Source organism: Podarcis cretensis (genome assembly GCF_951804945.1).
Source record: "Podarcis cretensis genome assembly, chromosome: 7".
NCBI classification, from domain to species: Eukaryota; Metazoa; Chordata; class Lepidosauria; order Squamata; family Lacertidae; genus Podarcis; species Podarcis cretensis.
This window is the reverse complement of record NC_137176.1, coordinates 70,092,459-70,119,458: the sequence shown is the minus strand read 5'-3', so window position 1 is coordinate 70,119,458 and position 27,000 is coordinate 70,092,459. Positions and strand designations below refer to the sequence as shown.

Genomic DNA, 27,000 nt, shown 5'->3' with positions numbered 1-27,000 from the left:
CCAGTGGCGTAGCGTGGGTTATCAGCACCCGGGGCAAGGCAAGTAATTTGCGCCCCCTAACCCATGGATTTGCACCCCCTAACCCGTGGATTTGCGCCCCCTAACCCGTGGATTTCCCTAACCCCCAGATGTTGCGCCCGGTGTGGCCGGCCCCCCCTGCACCCCCCACGCTACGCCACTGCCTGAAGCTGAGACTCCAATACTTTGGCCACCTCATGAGAAAGAGAAGACTCCCTGGAAAAGACCCTGATGTTGGGAAAGATGGAGGGTGGGACGACAGAGGACGAGATGGTTGGATAGTCTTCTCGAAGCTACCAGCATGAGTTTGACCAAACTGTGGGAGGCAGTGGAAGACAGGAGTGCCTGGCGTGCTCTGGTCCATGGGGTCACGAACAGTCAGACACGACTAAACGACTAAACAACAACAAGAAATGATCTGGTGAAAGAGAACCTCCTTGAACGGAACAGGATGAGGCAGAAAAAAACTGACCGGGCAATTGGGGGGGGGGACACTAGTTGCCACCCACAGTAACAAACACCAGTATAAATACGGTGCTCCTACTGAGGTGGTTTATTGGCGAGACCTGACAAAGGCACTGATAAAGCCAAAGCTGCAGAAGAAATGGGGAGAACGAATAATCTCAGTAATAAGTAATCATCTGAATCCCCGACTGATTAAGGCAGAAGCAAAAGTGGGCAGTCTAGTTGGCTTTGGAAACTGAAGAATCTACACATTCCACCAAAGGAATGTGCATTTCTTAAAGAAAAATTACAGAGGTCAGATCCACTTTCTATTTCCTAGGTTTATTGATAGTAGAAACACTGCTATATCTAAATGCTGTATCTTAATAATTAATTGGTCCAGAATTCATTTACTGTAACTGCATCATAGCGCCATTGGCTGGAGCCATTTAACAATATCCCTCCCAGTGACCCATGTTCATTTGCTTTCGAGTCAGGTGAATAACCCTGGAATGCACTAACTTCACAGCAGAGAGGAAGGACCCATTCCAAAACCAACCATGTTATTAAAAGCTAGATAAATTAGTTTTTGTTTCCGTACTACCCTTATCTTGGCTTACAAATGTTATTAGCGGCCACAGCACTGCTCTGATATATGAAATAACATCTTGCTAAATTATTTCTTTGAAGATTTCCTGATGGCAATTAATTCTACAGGTCAAATAAACACAGCGGAGGAAGTATTTCTATTTCGTTTCTTTACATTTAGAGACATTCTTTTCACCAAGTATCCTTTTAATCTCGCATTGTGGAAAGTGCTCCCCCACCCCTTGCAACTCTTGCCTGTTTCTGAACACTTCAATCAAATAACTTTGGAATCTGAGCCAGAGCTGCCTCTGATCGTGGATGGCAGAATACATACATAGCTTTCTTACTAGACAAAGAAAGAACACTTAGCTTAAATCAGAGGTTTTCAACCTTCTTGAGTCCATAGCTCCCTTAACCAACTATATTATTTCTGTGGCACCCCTGTGGAGCACAGGAGCCCAATTATGCCACCCCTTGCCTGCAGAGCTGGCAGCCTCTCACCCTTTTTTGAACACCCTCCCTTGTGGACTGTTCCCTGAGTCTCCCCTCCCCTCCCCTCTCCTTGGGAGTCCTCTGTGCAGCCACAGCTGCCAACCCTGGTCTCTGAGCTGCGCCCCCACCCCAAAGAGAGTTGCCTGCCAGAGGCACCATTCGCCTGGGGAGCTTGTAGCCAGGGCTGCTGCAATAAACAGCTGTGCAAGCCTTTGGGAGGCAGAGATGCAAGAGGGCATCAGAGGTGGAAGGGAAGGAAAGAGGGACAGAGGCCAGTTTTGCCCCTGGCACCCCGATCATCATTCAAGGCACTCCAGCACACTGGTTGAAACCACTGACTTAAATTAATGCCTGGACTGAAAAAGCAAATGTCCCACGATCCTGTGAGATCCTGTGTACATTTGGTGCCAAAGCAATGGTCACAACAATGGCAACAAATTTCTGGTGCAAGGGAAACAAAAATTCCATTAGGTATTACATTTCCTTCCTTGCACAAACCACCATGGAAATGAGTGGGAGTCCCCCACAAACATCTTAAGTTCAATTTCTAATCACTTTAATGGGGGTTGAACATGAAATTTCCCCCATTTACTAATTATGGTTGTGTTTGGACCCTAATTCTAAAACACATTTACTTCCAACCAACTCCTGTGTTTTAAGATGAGGATGTTAAATTCATTTAACTCTATGCTCACATTATCATTTTACCACACTGGAAATGCAGAATTAAAACAAAGAACTAACCTGTGTGCCTTGGTTATTAATATCCACAAAATCACTCCATTCATTTGTTAATTCCTCTGATGATACAACTTTCAAAAGGATGCTGGGCACCAGGTCTTTGGTTTTGCAATCTGGATAGCCGGAAACTTGATGATAAAGTTCATGGTGTACTGAGCTTTCAGCTGGAATGTGCTTGCAGTAAATATCAAACTTTGGCGTGTCTGGAATTTAATAAAAGATCCAGAAAGCTCTTTAAGGAAAGATGTTTGTATTTATGGCACAGTTTCATCTGATTTCAATGCACACACACAAGCTAGACTGTAACAAACTCTGCACAAGAAATTATCAGGAAATACAATTATTGCTTTTTGCTTATTTTTCAGACCCCCCTTTCATATCCTCTTCGTACACAAACTGCTTCTTGAATTAAATATGTTAATTCTGAGCACACTTCTTAAATTAAGAATTTAAGAGGCAAGCAAGGCAATTAATTCAAAGGCTTAAATTTTATGTCGAAGCAGGATAAATCACATACCTTTGATGTTCTCTTTCACAAGCAATGAGACAGGACACCTGTTGTGGATAATTATGCGAGGACTAGGATCTTCTGATAGAGTTAAGTAAGTCACCCCAAGATGTTCCTGATAAGTCAGCGCAATAGCTCTAAAGCGAACAAGATTGTAACATTAGACATCTGAAAGTCAACTTAATTTACTGTTACAAATTTCATACCAATGTAGTAATGTATGAAAGAACAACCAGTTATGGGAAGTTAAAACCAAGATCTCATGAATACTTGCCCACTTAAAAAAAAAGTGGCTGTGTGTCCAGCAACACGAAGTTCAAAAGAAAGAGAAGGGAACAATGTCAACAAAGGATCAAACTTCCTACGAACATATTTAAGTTCAAAAGTTTGCATGATTTTTCATGGATTTTAAAAGAAACTTTATTTTCTAAGTAACTTTTGATGGTAATTCTATTAAGTAGCCTTCTTGCATAGAAAACCAGCATACACTGTAAAGCAACTTGCATGCTGCTGGTACAAAAGAAATGCAAAAAAACAATAAAAATCCAATGAAACAGAAAGAAACCTCCCGCCAATGGGTCTCTTCTGGATGTGGGACTACAACTCCCAACATCCCTGAACCTGGTTGGGGTTGATGGGCACTGCATCATGCATCATGCCCATTGACAGTGATGCCTACATCATTGGGCTCACAGACAAATTCCTGTTCGCACATATTCTTTTTAAAGCTGCCTGTTCACCTTTATTCTATTAGAGTGATTCCCCCCCCCCCAAGAATATGTAAAGATAAAAATGTGTCAGTTTGGAAGAGGGAACAGTTTCTTCTTTTTCATAATCCTGCTTTTTACTCCTGCTCTCGCCTGTTAGGATCACTGTATTTTGTCAGCATCCTTTCTTCTAAGGCCCATATTGGAATCTCTTTGAGTCCAGCCACATCATTCATAAATCACCCAGAAGAGTCACTGCTGAGTAATTGAATTGATATAGGTATTCCCTCCTCAATGCTCAGAGATTGAAGCACACATTGTCTTCAAAGCATCTCCCACACAGCTCACAGCAAGGGCAATACCATATGGCTGATTCTGATCTTACGTGGCTCTGTATAGCTCTTTATTTAGATCTGCATCATACAGTAAGAACAACATCAGTTTTGGAGGCAGGAAACGGAAATCATCTCTTCTATGAAGCAGTGGAATTTTTACTACACGGAGTGGCTTATTTTCAAAAGGGGATGCAATTTTAGATATAGGCAGCCTTTCAGACTTGGAAAGTTTTCTATATTTCCTACCGACTTCTAAGTATTGTTCCCAGACAAGTTTCCCCGCCCCCTCCTCTTTTAACATATACTGTGCCATTTTAAATAGCTAACTTTCTTCCCAAACTGCTGTAGAAGACAATTGGATTATTAAAAGTATAATTGTTCACAAGCTATCTGAGAGCACATTTATTTCGCAAGCTATCAAGATGCTACTAAAGTGTTACTAAAGTAGATGAAGAGAGAACAAAATCATTTTTCATATCAAAAATTACAAAGCTTAAGCAATTAAAAGCAGAACACTCTATTTGTATTTAAGAGCCTATAACAGGCACCCCCAAACTCGGCCCTCCAGATGTTTTGGGACTACAATTCCCATCATCCCTAGCTAATAGGACCAGTGGTCAGGGATGATGGGAACTGTAGTCCCAAAACATCTGGAGGGCCGAGTTTGGGGATGCCTGGCCTATAACATTACTGAGGACCAGCCTCACTATTTTAACTTTTAAATAAACCCCTTGCATTTTTGAAGACTGGCATTTCCCTCTGCCTGTCAGTATAAAGCTCCTTCACACGCATTCTACATACCTGGTGCAGAATCCATTTTCAGCTCTACCTCCAAGGGGTACAGCTATACTCTGCCTTGGGAACTCCTGCCGGATGACAGCTGGCGGGCTCCAGCATGAAATGGCGTGGCGATTAATGCTATGTTTGAAGCTTAGCAACATGTACTTTTGAAGAGGGAGCATATCAGAAACTGGCTGGGTAATATCAGGCATCAAGTCCCAAAAAACAACAGAACTTGCTTTGGCAGTGTCTGTCTCTGTAGCTGAGCAGATGCTGAATGTACTGCTGTCTGGAACTTGCAAGTACTAGGAAGGAAACAAGGAAGGGAGTACATAGCTATTTAATGCAAGTCTTCAGTTTCTGCAGAATTTGTAAGGCGCACAATTCAAAATATTCACAAGGTTACATTAAATCTCCAAACATCTTGCCTGCGTACACTTCTCTTTGGTATGGTACAATGCTTTTTTTCTAAAAAATGTTTAGGGGTACTCTCATTTTCCTACTCATATTGAAATACTGCCCCTCAACGAGGCCAAACTTAGATTCACAAAAAGTTTAGGGGTATGCGCCCCCCTGTGTCCCCCCCCCCGAAAAAAGCACTGGTATAGTAGGATATCCTTATAGTCAGGCATTGAGTGGTAATGCCAAAAACTTGTAGGAGAAGCAGTGTAAAACAGTAGTTTCATAAATCCAAAAAAGGAAGTAATGTGAGCTTTTATAACGTACGTTTTAAATAAGTTTGCATTGATTATTTTTTTAACTAAAGCCAAAGCATTCCTTTGTATCCAGAACAGTCTGCCTGTCATTTAATACACCAATGAAAGATGTATTTCCCAGATAATCCAGGGCAATAGTACTCAAAGAACTGTGAAGCATCTCTAAAGAGTTGTGAACAACTGCAATATAGGATGTGCATTTTTCTCCCTGATAGACCTATGCAGGGCTGCGCCAAGATATTCTGCTACCTAAAGTGGATCAGCAAATGCTGCCTCTTGCTTCCATTCTCCTCCCTGCTCACAGTGGACTGTCCTGCTAGCATCACACACATGACTGCTGCTTCTGGTTTTTATACTAATGCTTGCAAACTACCATGAACTTTACATTACTTGCTTTTTAGATTTCTGAAATTACAGCATTTTACAACTGCAGTGGTATCTGTTCGTGAATATCTTCTGATTAGTTTATTTTATACATGCATTTCTTGTACGTATACGTGAAACACCCCTATTCCCTTATATACCTGCCCAGACTCCTCATGGTGCCTCAGCTCTCTGCGATATGGCTTGCGACAACTTGTGAGAGGGTATTCTCAATAGTGGCATCGCTTTCAGGTGTACAGTGGTGCCCCGCAAGACGAACGCCTCGCAAGACGGAAAACCCGCTAGACGAAAGGGTTTTCCGTTTTGGAGGCGCTTCGCAAAACGAATTTCCCTATGGGCTTCCTTCGCAAGACGAAAGCCCATAGGGAAATCTCCGGGACAGCGGGGAAGCGCAGCGCGTCTTCCCCACTGTCCTCGGACCTCCTCCGAAGGCTGCCGGTGGGGCGGAGAGACCTCCTCCCGCCGCCAGCCTTGGGATGGCTGCTCCGAAGGCTGGCGGTGGGGAGGAGAGACCTCCTCCTGCCGCCAGCCTTCGGATGGCTGTCCTGAAGACTTGCGGTGGGAGGAGGGTTTTCCTTCCCACCGCCAACTTTCAGAATGCTGTTCTGAATGTTGGCGTGGGGAGGAAAAACCCTCCTCCCACCGCAAGCCCCGGGAACAGAGGAGAAGCATTGCGCGCCTTCCCCTCTGTTCCCGTACCTGTCCTGAAGGCTTGCGGTGGGAGAAAAGCCCTTCTCTGCACCGCCAGCCTGGCAAGCGGTCTCCATAGGAACGCATTAATTGATTTTCAATGCATTCCTATGGGAAACCGTGCTTCGCAAGACGAAAAACTTGCAAGAAGAAAAAACTTGCGGAACGAATTAATTTCGTCTTGCGAGGCACCACTGTAGTTCGCAACAATGTGAATGGAGTTTCGCCGTCAGGTAAAAATGTAGTTACTCACCCGAGCATTTGGTTAAAGTGGTGCCCCTCTCTTGGCTACGTTGTTGTATAAAAAGTTAACAACAACTACAGCAGCAGCAGCAACAACAACATCATATTTTGATGTTACGTTTTGTATTTAAATGAAATATTGCCTTACCAAATTTTTATGTTTTTCCTGGTTCTGGGATTGGGTGAACAATGAAGACTGGATTATAAAATAATTTAAATAAATAAATATAGCTATTATTCATTTTTGCTATTATCAGCAAGTACAGTTGATTTAAGTCCCTGACAGTACACTGCCTACTCAGAAGTAAGACCCAGTGAATTCAATGAGGCTTATTTCCCACTGCTTATAAACCAGATACACCTTTTCTATATGGGAATTCTTAGAACTGTTTCAATAGCTATGATGGATTATGCTGCCTCTGTTTCAACAGCAGCCTTCAGCTTCTGAACATATGGGGACCAAGCAGAACTAATTCTACACAGTATCAAGATCCGCAACTATGCAGAGATCACAAGTTAATTACCATGGTCAACTGTATTGTGGCATCTATGTTCTCAATTAAAACAATCTAAAATGAGTGACTTTTATTAAGTCCTGATCCAGTGTTTTCCTTTCAATAAGAAGTTTAGCCTTTATATAAATAGAAATTTATACCCACTGTAGAAGCTAAAACAAAAAATACAGTGTTAATATTTTACCTCCTCTCTTAGTTGAGACTTCATAATAGATAGCTGTGGCTTATAGTATATTTGGTACGGAGTGTTATTGATGATGATGCTCTTGTCTTCAATCTGCAGGATCTGAATACCACGTTGAACAATCGAAGAAATGCAGAACTGACACAGCTGCAGGATATTATCAGGAACAGAACATTAGTAGGTAAAGGACAAATATTTTCCAACAATGTAAGAACCGCTAAATAAATAATTCATTTTGATGCTCAAAAATATAGGAACCCTATTATGTACACCACCTTAAGCACTATTTCAAGGAAGAAAATCTATTAGCAAATCACTGTTTGCTGCCACTTTATCCCTCAGTTAAAGAATTTAAACCATACATTAGGATGGTACGAGCTGCTTGGAAGTGGAACAAACTATCCTGGAAGGTGGCAGGCTCCCCTTTGTTAGAGGTTCTGCAGCAGAGACTGGATGGTTACCTTTCAGGCATGTGGTAAGAGTGGATTTTTGTCATTGGCAGGCAGCTGAACTACATCACCGATGGGTTGGGATCCACTAGGGGGTTGTAACAAGAGCACTACTACCATGCACATATATGGTAAAGGGTTCAGAAATGGGTCCCCAAATGCTAAAAGTGGGTCCTGGGTCTGAAAAGACACCTGAATGACATGACTTTGATGTTCCTTTTGCAATCACTCTGTCCCGGGGAAGGCAGCTAAGGTTATTCTACCATTTTAAACAAATCCATATGAACGGACCATTCCCAATTACGGTTTTCTTCTGGGTATGCTTGATCAATTCATCTTGTAAATGTTCTTAGTTTACCATATTTCTGAATGACATAATATTTTTTCTCCTTTCAACATTAGGAAATAATCTCTTAAATATTTCTAACCTTTTGGTGTCCTGGAAAGGCTCCAAGTCTTATCTCAGCTTCAACAAATCCTTCCTCATCCAATGTCACCACCTCCTCGTTGTCTCCATCCCTCCACTTGGGTGATGTCATATTGTGGACCAGCTTGACTGCTGCTGACTTGTGCACAGTGTTAGTGTTTGCCCAGTATATGCCAATTTGAAAAGCTTCCTAAAACAAAAATAAATAAATTGGGGGCCATGTTTAGTACTTCCTGTTTTCAATACTTCCACTCAATATAAGACAAGAGGAGATCGCAAACGTAAATCTGATCACATTTAAATTCTATATATTTTTCCCAGCAACTTGCTTGTGCGATATCAAGCAGTGTTGCCAAATGTGTATGCTGAACTCCATTTCATCACAAGATTTCATGGTCCTATTCAATGTTCCTATTCTGTATCCTTAAGCCACAGTCTGTCTATATATTTAGTGGGTGGTGCAGCAGTAATGTGGTAGAACAACTGTGTTACCCAAGTACCCAGTTTAGCTGGTGCCCTAAGCATGACCTTTAACTCCTTTAGGTTCACTCTATAGGTGACTGCACAGAGGATGCACTCTTGCGAGCACAACAGACATACGTTGGTAAGATCATTCACAGAAGATAATTTTTTTTCCATTGTTGAGGAGCAAGGACTTCTGAGGTTTGCAAATAACCTATTCTGCACCTGAGCTAATTTTCAACGGCTATCACATTCAGTTTTTGCATACAAAACTCTCCTGGCACCCTGCAGGTTTGGACTTGTACTCAAGGCTAAGAACAGTCTGGATGCAGGCATTCTATTCATACACACCCTAAAAAAACACAGGGGGAGGCCCAGACTTGGCCTCAGGGCATTTGGTTATCAGGTCCTAGTTGACACCAGAGGCTGTTTGTAGGAGAGAGGGAGTTAAGCCACTCCTCCATCATGCTACCTTAGTGCCGAACTGGCTAAATGTATAAGCCAAGGCTGAGATTACTTTTCGTATATTCAAGGTAGTACAGTATAAAATTCAATCTGTTAATGAATTGCCCATCTTGAGGCCCTGTGGTCAAATAGTTCATAGAAAAAAAATTAAGACAATGAAATAATCCACAGTAGATGGCTGCCATTTATTGTTATAAACTGGGAAATGGGTAAGCTGCTTCAAAGGGTCTTGGTGCAGTTTATTTAGGGGCTCCAAATGCAATGTCCATATTTTCCGTTTCCTGATTAAAGACTCCCTTTACAATTATTCATAGCTTAAAAAGTGGTAGTGGTAGCTACTCTCATTTTTCACAGCAGTGATGTGTTGACTATGATGCAAGGAGGAATTTGCAATATTCACTGCTTGCCCCACATTAGGAACAAAACAACTGACCAGATGTACCCAGACTCCATGTGGGGAAGAAGCCTGCCACTGTTTGCATGTTTGTCTATGTTTGCACGTACTGACAAATAAAAAACATGTTGTGTAGGATGTGTTGTGGGCCTTGCAACCTTTGATCTGCCCCTGTACACAAATGAAAAGAGAATGGTTAAAATAAAACAGTGCATATTGTTTTGAATAGTATGCCTGCCTGAAAGTTTGGAGGTATCATTGTTTTCCCAGAAGGTATCTGCAGGACAATCTTCTCGCCTTCAAACAGCCAAAGATCCCACTTGGAGTGATTGATCAGCAGAGCCCATGGCAGGAGTTCTATCAGCAGCGTTTTCACACATGGCTTCCACACTGACAGTTTCACTCGCATTGGGCTATCCCACTGAGTGAGCTGTTCGCTGCTTTTCCAAGTAACGTATCAAAGGAGAGATAAAAGAAAATGGTTAATTCATTGGTAAGATTTGCAGTTTATCATCCTAGCCATTCATAAAGCTTTTGTTACACTGTAGTGCCTCCTGATAACAGATATGATTCTGAAATACAAAGAGATTCTGCCAGAGCAAATCTGTCCCTGATTTAGGCTGGTTTTCTTCTTTGATTGAAATAGGCTTTTATTCAAGGATCAAAAAGCAAGTCACATTTTGAAATAATTGAATTAAAAGTAGTCTCATGACAACACCTGGCATTCAGTCTCCTTGGCAGTTTCTTAGTCCTACAAATATGATAGCAAATGATCCCCCTGAAAATATGATTCCGATTTTTAAAAATATTTTCAATGTGTTGCAATATGAAAAGCCACTCTCTGCTTTGAAATTTGCTTAAGCTAAGGAACTAAAAAAATAAGATGTGTCTTTTCTATCCAGGAGGCAGGTGGAGCTGATAAACCTAGAAAAGTTATTGATAAATGCTGAAAATATGATGCTCTTCCAATGAAATAAAAGTTGTTTTAGGATCCTACCATTTGCAAATGTATTTATTTCATTGCAAGTAGTGCAACTCCAAAGGAAAATAGCAAGACACCAGTACCTGACAAAATCCTTCTTAGTATAAGGCCACACAGACTGGGGGGAGCTGCAGCTCCCATAGAAATCAGCAAGTATTTCATTTGCAGTGCCTCCTGCATTTGATTTGGTGGCAATCTGCTTAATGAGTGCTGTCGAGATGGGGACTGCACATTCAGAAGGATCATCTTCTTCCCTGCCACAAGAATAAAGCAAGGATGTAATTAATTGCATGGGTTAATCAGAGAAACTGAGTGTGTGCTCTACACCAGACTTCAGGCTTGTGGGATTTTTTTTTTTTTTTTAAATAGACATGTGGACCCACCAACAGAAGCCAGCTGCAGACAGTGGCAGAGGTGGTGGTAGACACAACTGGAATTTGTTTAGCCTATTTGCTTATTAACGTTTATATGCCATTTAATAAAAAAAGCTCTCTAAGTGGTATACATAAAATAATATTTGTAAGAAAAATTCAGGAAACGAGCACATCTGAGCACATGCTGAGCACAGTCCATTCACACACAAAAATCAGTCTTGAGTCTACACTGCACAATGGCATTTCCATTACCCATCAGAGAAACGGGTGGTTTTAGTAAACTTTTGTTCCGACGCTAAACTCATACCTGGCTTGGAAGGTGAGGTGATGGGTTAAATCAGGTTCTATATTTTGCAATGGTTTTTCTTGCCCTTTCCCAGGAATAATTTGCATTTCACTTAGTCCCAGGCTCCTTTTCTCCAAATGTATGATGATGGGATCCGGAAGATGGCTCCTCATGATAAAAAGAGGGCTGAAAACAATCTACAAAATCAAAGCAGTAGAACAGTTTCAGCTTTTTAACGGTGGATCCAGCATTCCAGCTCTAACAGACTGTCACTAAATCTCTGCTGTGGGTCAGTTTGACCTTAATTTGTTTCAGAACATGTGAGGTCATATTAATTTGGGCAATGGGGAATGTACTCACAATTCGTTGTTGTACTTGAGAATTGGCCTCTAATGTCAAAACCATGCACCATACATAAATAATGGAACTGTTTGATGATGGCACCTGCAGACAAGAAAAAAGATAGGTATTGCCTGAGGTTACGGTAGCCTTGTGGAGCTAAATATTTTGTATCATCTGATGTAGCAACACACTGCAAGTCAAAAGAAGACCAGTTTTCAAAGAAAACCCATCTCTCTTTTTTTGCACATTATTTTAGATAGGGCTAAACTATGCATGAAACCATTTGCACACTTAGCAATTTCACATTTTTATTTAAATAAACGGAAGGTGCCCAAGTTTGGATAAGGACCTAGACGGCAGTTATAGGGGGGCTTTTACCCTATGGCTTCAACTGTGGTTCCATTCTGGATCAGGGGTTCTACGCCCAGCTATTGACACCAGGAGTAAAGTTCCTATTGGCATCAATGAGAGTTTCCCCCAATGCAAATTCCCAGTGGGTGGGTGGGTAGGTCCAATATGGACTGTAGTAGGAGATGAAGGGTTAATCCTACCCCACCCACCTGATCCTGAAAACAAGCACTTTTTCTAGCAGATGGGTTTGAGGGTGATTAGTATCCTTATGCTCATCCAAAATCCACATTCATAATAAGAGAATTGTTACCTTGGAAAACACATTAGTTGTTTTTTTTTAGAAAATTACAAACTTCTGATCTGCAAACTATTTGTCTGTGTACCTGGATGACTGTGCTATATTCAGTATCTTTAGACTCGAGAGAGACATCTCTTGACCAGTCTTCATCTCCTTTAGCTTTCACACTCAGCTCTGTTAGTTCATGGTTTTCTAGGACATACGATGGCAGCTTCTGCTTGGGTGTAAGGCAGTCAAAATGTTCCTTTACCACTGCTTGGCCATCCTGCCCAGTGTAATGCTGAACAACTTTCATTTCAATGCTTTCAGAGAGGTAACTACACACAATCTGTCTTCCAGAAATAATTATCTAAATCAAGGACAATGAGACACAAACACAAATAAATATTTTATATGAATTGATTTTTACAATAAAGTTTAAGTTGAAAAATGTCTATTTTATGGAGATAAAGAGACATAATACTAGTTCAGCTATAACAATCTTTGTCCACCAAATCATGTTTTCACATTACATTTGAATCAGTATATTGCTGAACTGCTGCTGGCACAAATTCACAAATGTAACAATCTAGATAATAAAGTTTTAATGAAAAAATATCATCAGTAAAATATTATTTTGACCAGATACCAATAATTTAATATTCAACTAAATACTAAATTCAATTGCATCATCACAGTGAATGCTTTCAATTTAAGCAATTTTGGAGATAGAAGAAGTTAGCTGCAAAGCAAAATCAATTAAGACTCTATGTGATGTTAAGTGCCCTAAGAACTCTGATGGAGCTTTTCAAGGCTGAGTCTTGCTGCTGAGTCCACCAGTTGTTTAATGTCCTGCAGGACAATCCTATACTCAGAAGTAAGCCCAACCAAGTTAAATGGGGGCTGCTTCCAGGAAAGTGTGTATAGGATTTTAGCCTTAGGAATAAAACCATCACCACTGATTTTGCATTGTAGCCAAATAAAAGCAATTTCTTTTTATCTTTATGCCATTACAGTGGTACCTCGGGTTAAGTACTTAATTCGTTCCAGAGGTCTGTTCTTAACCTGAAACTGTTCTTAACCTGAAGCACCACTTTAGCTATTGGGGCCTCCTGCTGCTGCTGCATTGCTGGAGCACGATTTCTGTTCTCATCAGGAAGCAAAGTTCTTAACCTGAAGCACTATTTCTGGGTTAGAGGGCTCTGTAACCTGAAGCGTGTGTAACCTGAAGCGTATGTAACCCGAGGTACCACTGTATCAGTATAAAGTTCAACCCTGACAAATGTTTATATTAAATATCTGAATCAGCCTCTCTATGGCCTGCTCTAGATGGAATGGTGACTCCCCAAACAAAATAGTTTCCATATGAAGAGCCAGACTTGTAAAAGAATCCCATCTCCTTCTTCTCCCCTCAGTGTGAAACATGGTTTCTTGTTCCATGTTAAATCTCTAATAAATAAGTTGTTGTAACCATGGTTTAGAGTGAGTTTGCTAACCATGGTTACAGGGGAGCCTGGTTTACATTAATTACTGTTTGCACTGGTGCAGATGCATCATGAAACCAGGCGTAATGTGGGGAAGGAATAGAGGAGGGAAAGCACTAAGGCTAACTGCCAACTAGAAAATGAAGACTTCCAAGACCCAGCATTATGTCTGCACCAGCCTAAAATATTGACACAATGAACTTGCCACTAACTGAAAGGATTCCTAATATTTAGCATAGGCATTACTTTTCAAATACTTTTATTTGGCTCATTCTGAGCCAATAACTGATCCAGAAGCAAGTTTGTACTCCTCCTGCTCTGCTCTCTGTACCCAGCAACCAAGGCCAACACAGTCCCACAGCCAGGCCTGAATCTAAGTTGCTGGATCTAAGTAATAATTACTTCAAGTTAGTGGCATCCTCTTGGACAACTTAATGTTTGTTGGAAAAATAATTCCTGAGCAAAATGTACATGCATAAAAACACTCACTTGTTTCTGTACTCCATTGAGCTGCAGGACCTTGATAATAAGTGATGCAGTCCTTCCCTTGTACTGAATAGTCCTGATAAATGTTCCTGCATTATCTACACTGAATGGCTCAGACCACCGCCAGTTTCCCCAACCTTCAATACAGATATGTAGCAGCTGAAAAAGATAAAAAATAATAATAACTAACCAAAAGCAAACAAGCAGCACATTAATTGATGACCTGTACTAATCAGCTAACCTTACAGCAAAACCCAAGTCCCATCACGGCAAAAGTTCTCATTATAAGATTTGAACATGTTTAATACCTTTCTTTAAAAACAAACAAAGCCGTATGACCCTTGTTACCCAGTGTACTAAAGCAACATAGGCCTTGGTAATCATGTGCTTTATATTTAATAAACTAAATAAATAAACTTCCAGTCTTTAAAGGTGAATTTCTAAGTACATTTCTCTATTTTAATAGAGGCCAAATGAAGCCGGTTTATCATATAGTTATTCAGTATGAAACTGCTGCCCAGGAAAAAAAAGGTCACAAATTTTCTGATTTATGAATACAGTACTAAAAAAAAGTTACATGAAGGTCTAGAAAAAGGAGATAATGAAGCCCCACACACATCAAGGGCAATGAATCAAGGCTAATGGACTGAAATTATGCTTTTTCCAGTGAAGTTTGACTTTGACCTTTAAGAAGGAGCCACAATAACAAACGGCTAAGATGTTACAACTCAGTAGCCTGCTGGCAATTTTGGTCCCCTCAGCACAAAACTGCTTGTAAAACAAACACATTCAATACAGTGGGTGGCTTTTGAATTACAAAAGTTAGGCCTTGACTACTAACACAAATATACAAGATAATAAGTATACCCTAAGGGGAAAATGTACTCTGGGACATAAAAGCTCCTAATGGCTTTGATATTTAAATCTTAGTCACAGAATAAAGAGAAACAACTGCTGCGGCTGAAACCAAGTTGCTCACAGCCTCCTGTGTGTGTGGTGGTGGGGATGGAGGAGAAGCCGCATACGCAAAATGAAAGAAATGAGAAGGCTGCTGACTGTTGAGAGAGAATGGTAGCAGGGAAAACAAACAAACAAATGGAGGTATGCTATACAAAAGCTGGCCCTATGTGCTCAAAAATTATTGAAAACAAATGCTCTGTGATAGATAATGATGAGTCTGAACACAGAACTTCCCTTCTGGAGCATCTCCTCCCATCTTGTATGAACAGCCAGCACATATCACCCAGGAATATGCTATCAGTTTACATCAAAAGTTTTACAAACATTGGTTGATTATTTTCTAACAATGCACCACGGAGATTGATGCGCATTTCATGTTAAATGCATGAAAAGGCTAGGAAAACAGTACTTTTGGGAGCGAGTATCTGATGACACGGGACGCGGGTGGCGCTGTGGGTAAAAGCCTCAGCGCCTAGGGCTTGCCGATTGAAAGGTCGGCGGTTCGAATCCCCGCGGCGGGGTGCGCTCCTGCTGCTCGGTCCCAGCACCTGCCAACCTAGCAGTTCGAAAGCACCCCCGGGTGCAAGTAGATAAATAGGGACCGCTTACCAGCGGGAAGGTAAACGGCGTTTCCGTGTGCGGCTCTGGCTCGCCAGAGCAGCAATGTCACGCTGGCCATGTGACCCGGAAGTGTCTCCGGACAGCGCTGGCCCCCGGCCTCTTGAGTGAGATGGGCGCACAACCCCAGAGTCTGTCAAGACTGGCCCGTACGGGCAGGGGTACCTTTACCTTTACCTTTATCTGATGACATTGTAAGCTCTGTACTACGGAAAGAATTCCTATTTATATCTCACTGATTTGTGAGAGCTTCACGACTCCATGCTCCCAATGCTGCTTCAAATATCAACAGGTGTCTAATGGAACCTGCTTCTCCTGGGGCATGGGTACTGTTCAACGGCCAGGGTTAAGAATTTCATAAAGGGTTCCTTATTTCCCCCCACAAAATTCGAGAACTGAATCTACTACCACATTGCCTTATGATTTAAATGGGCATGCTAAGGACTCCAAGATGGCAGTCAGAATGAGCAGCCTGAGCACACATAAGCAAACATCATACTCAGCCAATTAAGTTAAACCACTGCTTTACGGGAATACCTTTGCTGCCTTTTAAGTTTCCCCCCACACATTTTGAGAACTGTTGGGAATTTAGCTCACATGGGTCACGTGACTGGTGTGGGAGAGCAGACCTGGAAGAAGGCATGCCAGATTTGGGCTGCGTTCTGTTGGAAGGTATGAAACAGAACAAGGTGGCCAAGCTGGTGAAAGATGCTTGCTAAGATGCCTTGGCTGCTTGTGCCTCCAGCAACAATGATGGATGATGGAGCATCCCCAGACTATGTACCTGTTTATCTAGTGGGTGTGCAACCCAATTAAGAACCACCCACCTAATTTACAGATGTAGGAGCCACAAGGCCTTCATGGAAATGTTTAAATTGGCTTACAAGACTGAGAGACAAAAAGGAACGGGGAACATTCAAGACTCACATATCATTTTTGGCCTTGGTTACAGAGTCCACTGTGATTTGTTCTCCTTCAAGATTTAATCTGAATTGCCTGCATGATTTCTATTTTCAGCTACTAAATTTAGTTTTGAGCCAAAATGTTTATTCATTGCCATTCAGAATCATTAAGTCATCAACGCTGTACGCCAATCATCAGAAGTGGGGAAGTTTGTGAGTTCTAGCAAGACTGGCACAGACAAGGAATTCATGATGCTGCAACAAAGGAGGCTGGCTAAGGAACCAGGCATCAATGCCATGAGGTGCTGCTAAATTAAAACTTCTGGTTGCAGAGTGATAAAGCTGGAAAGGGAAAGCCAGTCTGGGATATGTGGACTGGTGATAACAGACAGGAGAGGATTTAAGTGAAAAGCGATTTGACCACTATTGTATTTTACATCAAGAAGTCATAAATAGTATAAAGAACAGGGATAAGATCTTCCCTATATACAATGGATCTTCTGTAGAGTTGCTTTACAAAAATTACTAGACCTATTAAGAAACATAACAGGTGACAAAGAGAACTCAGGCTCTGAGGGAAGATTCCTGAAAAGATACCTCTGAACAGAAGAGTTTCACTTAAGTTCCATGGGGCCCAAACATCTTGTTGTTTTGCAGAGCAGTATGGCTTCCGTCGTAGCTTGAATCACAATTAAAGGAATGGATCTAATGATGGGCTGCTGCTTACTATGACATTCAGCAGCTCATGTTGCTTATCAGTCTGGAAAAATAGGCCTTCAGAAGACCTCTTACTTTTCTAAACTTTAATGTTAGATTTTCATGAGACCATTAGTTGCATTTCCCTTAACAAGAAGTCAAGAACCTTTAATAAACCATAGTGTGTAAAAGCTGCCAGCTAGTGCATGCAGTTTGATCACTACCTCTTTGCCCCTCTCTTGGCATGAGCAACTAAACAAAACAACCTAGCATAACATTCCAATTCTGGGATTATGGCTTTTTTCTCTAATAAACAGAGATCTCTGGCAAGACTTAACCCAAGGTTTGTTGCTGGCTTACAAATATTGGCCTATGAGTGAGAAGCAAACCACAATCCTGGGTTCGGTTGTTATGCTTAACTATTTGTTTACCTACTTGTGCCAGAGGAGGAGGGAAGAGGAAGCAATTGGGCTGTGTGTACATTATGGGTTACTAAACCAAGGTTATTGGCTTATTGTTGCATGCAAATACTGCCACTAAGTTATTGTTGAAAGTAAAGACACTTCATCAGTTTCCTACATATAAAGTTGTGCAGAACCATATCAGAAATGCCTTGAACCCAATGCAAGGTCAAGAACTTTAGAGCAAATGCAAGATTCAAATCTAATATATATGTTTGTGTGTGAGAGAGAGATCTAGTGTCTCCCAATGAAGTAAAATCTTAACTACATTACATTAATGAAGCATTTAAAAAATGAACTTTTATGGAGCTGGAAGAATGCTGGGGAGTGGATAATTTTGAGAAATTCCAGGTTAAAAAAAGAGAAGTCCCTCATACTCACTGGGACTTGCAGAGGTTTTTCAAAATATGAGAAAATAAAATAAGAATATATATATTGCCTGTGCATAGTGACTATTAAATAAATTGTTTACTTTAAATCCAATGATTCAATTATTTATATGCATTTACTTCTGAAGCAAATGTGTTTTGAGATTTTAGCTTTGTACCGCCACAGCAAAACCAAAGGAATCTTAAAACTCCTTTCATTTATTTATATTATCTATTCTAAACAGTCAATTACAACACCTCTCCTCAACTTTAATCAGTGAAAGAAAAATTAATACTTTAAATGATATGAATTTTAATGAAACCCAATCCTTTGAAAACTATTTATTTTCATTTAACTGAGCTGCCTTGCCATACTAAAAAAAACATTTTTGCAAAGGTTAAATAAAGTATTTTATGGCAACTGCTGCTGCTTAGTGCCTGTGTAACAAGAAACATGAGCTGTCCAAAGTTGTGCAAGTGGATTTTCTTTCCCAGTAAGGGAATGTGGTATCTGAGACCTTGTCCTAACTCATTTTTATCCCCAAGTGTGAGTCAAGAAAGTCAAGTATGAACTAATGCCTAGAGGAAAGTCTCTGACTCCAAAAGTATGGATTATTTCATATTTCACATTTATCTCACAATCTGCTCTCAGAGTTCTTAAAATTCACTAACTTGGCAAGATGAGAATTATCATGAGGAATGAAATAAGTTCAAAACTATGAAGTAATCTAGCATTCCATTAATCTGACACTCAAGTGGCTTGTCCATGCTTGGGCACCGTTCTGACCTCTGGATAATGAGTTCCTCAAGAACGTCTCCAGCAATAAAGAAATTTGGAATGTGCCACAATAAAATATGCACAACAATCTGAAGTAAGTCCTAATTAAGTTGCATTAATTTTGTAGACTTATACACCCCACTTTGAAAAATTAGGACACGGTGTTAAAAATAAAACTGTGCTTATCTGAGATGACAAGGTATCAAGATGTCCAGAGTTCTTTCCAGAGAACATAGCATTGTGAGTTCTTGTTTAAAATTCACAACACAAACTACACCCAGATCAGGGTGTGGGAATTTTGCAGCATTTAACGAACGGAATCCACTTATGCATGGAAAGCGCCCCATGCTCCTGGTATGTTAAATTACCCAAATGGTTCATTTCTGAGATCTCAACATTCTGGTGACATGGGAGAGGCGATAAAGTGTCAGCAGAACAATAATAACACAGAAAATATTACAAGGCTTGGGGCCCATTCAACAGAGTTACTCATTTAGTTCAGTTCTTGCCAGAAAACATCCCAATAATCTAACTTTTCAGAGAATCAAGAACTGCTCTCCAGCCAGTGGTAGGATAAGCTGCTCCACGGCTGACCTGCTTTCCATGTCTCTCCCTTGCTCTGCTTCACACTGTATGCCCATTCAGTCTGGCACACGATTCATTCCTCATATAACAAGAGCCATTGTAGTCAGCTGTCACCTTCCAAAGAATAGCACAGCAACCTGAATTTCACAGACCTGATAACTAACAATACAAGAAAAACAACAAACTCAAACATAAATTACTTAGACCACTAATTACATGTATTTCATTTTTATTTTTTCCCCCTGAGCTATCACTTGTAACTTCAGAGCAACCCTGTGAGGCAGGTTGATTATTCTTGTAGGTTGGGAATGGAGGACACATAAACAAGTCTAGAACAGAAACTGGACTTCAGGGCTCCTAGATCCTAGTCCTTAATATACAGGATAACACTGTCATCCAGATATTGTAGCTGCATCTCACAGGCAATTGTGTGATTAGAAGTAGAAGAATTCACATCTTAGCATAAAGCAAAACTGGTACTCCTGCAGATAAAGGACTCATCTACCTATACATTAATGTGGCCTAAGAACATCTTGGATCAGAATACATGCCCACTGAGTACATCATCCTGCTTCCCAGCATCATTATTGACAAATTTATATATGTAACTGTCTTGCAGTAAGGATAAAATTGTGTAAATACTCTTTATATTTAAAAGACCATTTTGAAATCTCAATTTGCTTACACATAAACATAAAATATGTGTAAGCAAACTGAGAAAAAAAAGCCCTATAATATATAATTCCTGACTTTTTACATTGTTTCCCAATTGTCTCTTACAGCCACCTATAAACCAGTAGCCATCACTCTTATGGTAGTATAAATTACATTAGTTATGGAACAAGTATTCTACTTTCAGTTCCCACAAAAGCCCAGAACAAATTGCGACCCTGGCTATGTTTTTAGGTGCTATGATTGTGCTTGTGCATGAGTGTGTGTGTGTGTGTGTGTGTGTGAGAGAGAGAGAGAGAGAGAGAGAGAGAGAGAGAAATCAGATAACTGTTTTCATGGATATTCACAAATGAGTTATCATGTGCTACAGTACTGTGGGCTGATATTCAAATCATCATGTACAAAGAAGGCACTTCTGTGCAGGAAAGAGCAGGTCGCAATACATATACTTAACAAGTATGTGCATTGTATCACAGATATAAACGCTGGGCTGCAGCCTGCCATCATGCTTACACTGAAATAACACAGGTTCAAAAATCACAAGCAGGCTACCTGCTATATCCACCAAAGAAGTATATTTTGTGTAGGATTTTGTCATGTTTAATGCAGCCACTCATAACTGAATGTTCCTCATTCTGATTCAATTGCTTGTAAGTGCGTGCAAAATTTACAGCTGGGAGACAAATGGCAAATGAAGGAGGCTTCCATAGCACCTCACTGCCTCTCTATTTGGCTTGACCAGCGGTAAAGCATAGTAAAAAGGTGAAGTAAGGAGCTCTCCCTTCTTAGATGCAACTTCCGTTTAAAACCAATTCTGATGTAGCAGTTTTCCTTAATGGAAGAATATGGTTTTGTATCTTCACAATGATTTTCATGTACATTTGTCGTGAGCATTCCACTGCCAGAGAAAAGTTGAAAAATAAAAAAGCACGCACCGGTTGCCAAAGGAATAAAGGGTAATTAAAATGCAGAATTTTAAAGAAATGGCAAATAACTTCAAGCACTTAAATAAGTTGCCTGCAAGCTGATTTTGCCTAAGCAGAAGTGAAAGCTGCAATCCTTCCTCCATAGGGTCTGCAGGTTATTCTGGGAAAACAACAGCAGCAGCAGCAGCAGCAGCAATACAATATGAGACTGAGGGACTGGTAACCATTAAAACATAAGATGAATCAGAGAAAAATCCTATCATGTTCAGCATTCTCTTCTCTCAGTGGCCAACCAGATGTCTATGAAAAACCCACAAGCATATAAAAGGTATAGCCTTATCCTCCATCAATTTGTGGCCTTCTAAAGCAATTGAAGCTGGTCACATCAGTTTACCTATGTGAAGAACTTCCTTTTGTCTCTCCTGAATCTCCCAGCACCCAGTTGCATTGAATGACCCCTGATACTATTAAAGTTAGGGAGAAAAACCTTTCTCTATCAACTTTCTCAACACCATGCATAATTTTACACACCTCTACCCTGTCTTTTTTACCATTTTTCTAAACTAAAAAGCCGGAAGTATTATAAATTTCCCTCACATGGGAATTGCTCCAGCCCCTTGATCATTTTAGTGTCCTTTTTTCTGCTCCTTTGGACATGCAGAGACCGAAACCACACACAGCATGTATTCCAAGTGTGGTCAACACCATAGATTTGCATGAAGGCATTATGACAGCGGCAATTTTATTTTCAATGGGAGCTTTGTGTCCACACAGTTAGGATTAAAATACCAAAACCTGAAGACTAAATTCCCTCTCTTAAACCTGACAAATTACTGCTGTACTTTGGGTTCAGAAGCTTGCAGTTTTCTCTGTTTCTCTCTCTCTCTCGTTTCATTTGGAAAGGGTGTGGGTGTTCAGTTCCAAACTTGAATGAAATCTAAACACTTCTGGATTTCCTCATCCATTTTGTTTATCTCTTGTGTCTCTTGCAGCTAAAGCGTGTGACTCCAGCTGGAATCTGGAAAGCTAAAGATAGCTGAATGCTTGAATAAAAAACCAGAATCAATGATTAAAACACCACCCAATTTTAACAATCGCTGCACTTGTAATGCTTTTTTCTTTCATACCTGAGGGGACTTGTGAGAGCGCCAGCTGTACTGGTGACTGTGGAGGCTAGCCAGCAAAACATTTTCATCAGTATCCACCTGGCCAAACCGCAGTGTCTCCTGTGTGTCATTACAGATTACAAAATGGCTGAAGACCAACTCTTCTGCCTCAGGGCACTGGTTCTGAAAGGAAAAGAATATGAAAGCCAAACAAGGGTCAGATTAATTGCAATATGTTTGGCAGCTGCCTGCCCAGTGGCGAATGTTTCTACACACAAAAAAAAACCCTCCCTTGTCACAAGCTTTTCCTACAGAACTTTATTTCTATATCATAAAATCACAAAGCAATTTATGGGTACCCTGAAATATATTTTTATGGGTAACCCCCAAATATATTTATATTCCTTGAACTGTAAACCACAAGCAAAAAGACAATGAAATAACAACTTTTAAAAGATTATCTGAGCCAAATTAACACCAGAGACTACTGCAGAGTAGCGTACAGAACAGCCTGAGGAGATTCTACATAACAATACAAAACCTACTCATGAGCCATTATGCCTGGGGTTCCCAACATACTGCCTATGGGCAACCTGGTGTCCTCAGACACCCCCCACAGTGTTTGCTAAGACCCCCCTGCCTATTCCAACTTTCTGTATTTCTTTATAATTAAGGGATAGTTTTGTGCTTTTGAGATGGTTGTTTGGTTGGGAGGGAGTTGCTTGTTTTGTGGGGGGAGGTGTTACCTGATTTCCCCCCCATTTAATTTTGGGGGCTGTAGTGTTTTGTATTTGCAGGGGTGGAGTGTTTCTGAGCACTGCCTTTCTTTCTTTCGTGAAATGCATATCCTGTGGGACCCATTACAGTTTCTTAGATTTCCAAATGACCCTCTGCATCCACATGTATTTGAGATGCCTGGGTTTTGACAATAAAACCACTAGTTCAAAGACATCTGAACTGATATTGAGGATTTAGTGTGAGGTTTCTGAAAAATAAAATGTATTTTTAATACTTTCTGAAGCAAAAAGTAAAATAGCATCAAAGTCTGCACTTTCCTACAATTGATGTTTGATTGCATATACACACTCAAACATGCTCTCCTTTTTTAAAGCAGAAATGACAAATATCAAAATATCGAGATCGGATTTTTTGTTTTTAAATTTACTTCAGTTCTCTAAACTGGTCTTAGCCCCACTGTTCACCTTTAGCTTCCAGAGTGCTCTGTTGCATTGACTTAAGCAAATACAATTTACTCAAGTGCACTTTGTGCAAAGGTTCTGTGGAGTAAAAGAGTAATTTGATGCCATGTCAACTCACAAGTGTCCTGAAATGCTTCAGTATTCACTCTGAAATGTTTCAGTATTCTAGAGCAAGGTTCCTGTATTAATATGTATATACAGAAGGACAGGTGTGGACATGAAACCTGGACCACAGCATGGCAAATCCACTTGGATTTTTTTTTTAATGCACACAGACAGCTTCTGTGTACTTTCAAAGTTTGTTTTAGATTGTAGAAAATATCTCACGATCCTCCCTCAGTATAGTGATCATCCTTCCTCAACATCCTCGTGTATCATCTTTGATGCTCTGAGTGATCAGATGAGCTACGAGCAAATTGGGCATTTTCCGCTGGTAATATTGTATGAATGATAGGCTTACTTGACGGTTGATATAAATTACCAATGTCTCAGGGGTTCATTAATCCCTGTAACTCACTGCATTATGGGAATGATATTGCCAGCAGAATATGGCAATATAAGTCCTTCAAGGAGATCTGTATCATTGACTTAAAATATTCCTATCCAGTCCTTCCATCAGCTTGAAGCTACCTTCCAACTCACAGCAGTCTCTTTTCCAACAATGTAATACTGTATACCACATTATGAAGAACTCTATTTTGGTTTCACACATTCCGTTTGAGTCAATATAATCCAAGCAATGTTTCCTTTCCCTTTTTGTTGCCTTTCCCCTCAACCATTTTGACTTTCCCTAACCATTCCTCCACCACCGCCCCACCCCTGGTTGGGTTGGCAGCTTCAAGATGGCCTTCAGTCTGTTAGAGAGCTGGATTTCCCATTGTCCTTTTCTTCCATAGTAGCATCTTCTCCTGGCACCAGTACCAACACAGGCTCTTCCCTTGCTGATTACAGCTGCTTCAAGATTCTGTCAGCAAAATGCCAGAGAATGCGTAGAAGCATATAAAAACAAGGAAGCTAGCCAGGTCTCTCTAGCCAGCCAACTCCTTTTTGGCCACTAGTTTTTCACAGAGCTCAGTCTGGTAGCTGCTGTTGTCAACACCTCATTTTGACCAAAAGAAAAAAGAAAAAGAAATTTTGAGTTCTTGGGTGTACAAAATTTCCACACATTAAATGAAACGCCCCCCCCCCATTATCACACACAAAGCAGAACTTGGTTTCTATGGTGACCAGATATTCAAATGTGTATACAGTACTTCATTTTCCGTTATGAGTAACTATGTTCTTACTGCATTCCTGCATTTCAAAAACATCTCCCCTTGGCTTTAGTGCTTTCTTTTCTAGAGAAGGAATAAAATATTGGAGGAATGGCAGGAGTCATGTTAAGACATATTTCTTTCACCCTTCCCACATAAGTCTAGGGTGACAAGGCATGCTATTTTACAGAGAAAAGTACTCTATGTGAAGGGCTGTGCATTTAAAAGTACTGTTTAAAATTCAATAATACTAAGAGAGAAGTTGCTCTTCAACAGACAGCAGTGCCTAGAAAAGGGAATGAGAAAGCACACGGGTCACCTGGTTACAGTCTTTCCTGCGATAGTGAGATGCATTGTGTATCTATTTAAATTGTAATATTACTAAATACGCATCTATGCATATGCAAATTTTATTCAAATCCATATTCTCATTTTGGATGATACACTTCCTCTTTTTTGGCCATGTGCTCACTCTATATAGGCTGCTTATATACCCACTTTTTACTTTCTCCAAAATTTATCTGTTGATGGACGTCCATCCACACACGTATTGATTAAAACATGCTGACATCCAGCAAAAGATTAGAATAATATTATCCAATTCTAAAGAATATGGGGATGCTGGTTTAAATGCTGTCCCCCAAGGTGGCAGGCGAAAGAGGTGGAACCAGTTAAGTATGGCAAAAAATGGGTGAATGCAGGGAAGGGTACCAGAGGTAGCTGGGATAGAACTAGATTTAAGGGGATTTTCCTTTGGGAGTTCCAAAGCCATGGGCTCCATGCTACAGTATAAATCTCGGTGTTTAATTTGGCCCTGTTCTCATCAACATATTCTATACAGAAAAGGTCAGCAGAACAGCCAAAGACTTGCATTTTGTAAGCACGGAAGACTACTACAGAGCATCTGGATGTACAGTGTATCTGAGGAAAGTAAGGCTGACATTCCTGGTGCCACTTCAGAGCACACAGTTTGTTTTGGCACTCTACAATGGTGGATCTATTACTTTATATTGTCAAGCTGCCATACCCACATGCTCAGAAATCTACCCACAAACATGGATTTCCTTGTTACAGATTTATGAAATGTTCTTCTTTAAAGGAAGGATTTAAAATCTAAAGAACTGAGTATGTTGCTATCAAGTATAGATAGGAATATATAAAGCATTTCCCGCTCAAGGAAGTATCTACTGGACTTTCTTGTTAAATCTGTACCCAGAAAGACTGAAAGTTTGCACTGCAACATGTTCAAAATTCATCTTAGTGGAATAAGTTAATTTGAAGTTTTATTGTCAGTTTACTGAAGTGAATATTTTTGCATGGTTATGGGCTTAAGCCTATGAGCAGAAAACCTATGTAGAGAACAGATGAGTAATATCAAACTCCTTATACTATTTGAAAGGATTTTTCTTTTCCTTATGCATGAAATTGCCAGTGACATCTTACCATACTCAGATGTAAAACCTCATGGGGTTAGAGGTAGCAGGTTTGGCTTGCACTCTACCAATCAGCCCAGATTTACAGGACAATCATATGCATGCATTCTTCAAACTAAGTTCCACTGAGTTGAATGGGATTTACCCCCAAATAGATATGCAGCTTTTGTTAATGAATTTGCTTGTTATTGGAAATCTATGCACTCAGTTATTACCTTCAGTGGAGTCCAAGAGAAACAATCGTACTTTTAAAACCTGTGTAGCTGATAGAAATGTTTGTGCATTCTATTTGTATTAATATGTATGTAATACATAAATGTACACATTTATATGTAATACTATGCCTCAGTGCATTGGTTGCATGTCTGCAAAGCCCTTACTGCTAGATGGTGCCAAATGGTATATGAAGCCTGGCCACTTATGAGGGGTCAGCACGTAAAGCATAATACACTTCTGGCCCAGGACCACCACCTGGAGAAAAGAGTGGTTCCAGATATACAGCAGTTGGCCATCCCTAATCTAAAAGAACGGAAACAGGATGGTCTCCAAGAAGCTAAGCATCTGTTTGGGAGGGGGCTGCAACAGACTGGGTCATCACTGTGCAAATCAAAGTTCTAGTCTACACTGTAATGTCAGTATATTTATCTTCTAGTTACTAGCATAGGTACAGCAGCCCAGAATAAGCTCCGTAGATTTAGAAACTGCATTTGAAGCAATTAAATATCACTTTATGCACTATAAAGTCATACATATATTTTTGTCCAGTTGAGACTTAAGATATAATGTAATATTCAAATAAGACCAGCTAAAATAGACCTACTTTTTCCATACAAGAATTCTTGTATTTTACTGGTTATATTAACTGAAGGATTGAAGGGTCATTCCAAATCAAATGATCCCTTTTTTATGTCATGTCATC

The 27,000-nt window shown here is 40.4% G+C and overlaps 1 protein-coding gene across 6 annotated transcripts in view; it reads right to left on the bottom strand.

Moving 5' to 3' along the window:
• VPS13B (vacuolar protein sorting 13 homolog B) overlaps positions 1-27,000 on the bottom strand; it is a 398,969-nt gene that overhangs the window by 24,371 nt on the left and 347,598 nt on the right. For 5 of the 6 annotated variants that reach the window (XM_079984696.1, XM_079984699.1, XM_079984695.1 and 2 more), the window contains exons 43-54: positions 22,218-22,379; positions 14,128-14,283; positions 12,261-12,524; positions 11,545-11,628; positions 11,206-11,381; positions 10,608-10,778; positions 9,781-9,982; positions 8,223-8,411; positions 7,346-7,492; positions 4,635-4,918; positions 2,801-2,928; positions 2,287-2,486 (exon numbers count right to left, since the gene is read on the bottom strand). In XM_079984696.1, coding sequence (XP_079840822.1) covers positions 2,287-2,486; positions 2,801-2,928; positions 4,635-4,918; positions 7,346-7,492; positions 8,223-8,411; positions 9,781-9,982; positions 10,608-10,778; positions 11,206-11,381; positions 11,545-11,628; positions 12,261-12,524; positions 14,128-14,283; positions 22,218-22,379 — 2,163 coding nt within the window. The remainder of the gene's footprint in view (positions 1-2,286; positions 2,487-2,800; positions 2,929-4,634; positions 4,919-7,345; positions 7,493-8,222; positions 8,412-9,780; positions 9,983-10,607; positions 10,779-11,205; positions 11,382-11,544; positions 11,629-12,260; positions 12,525-14,127; positions 14,284-22,217; positions 22,380-27,000) is intronic. The other variant, XM_079984697.1, reaches the window with a different exon arrangement.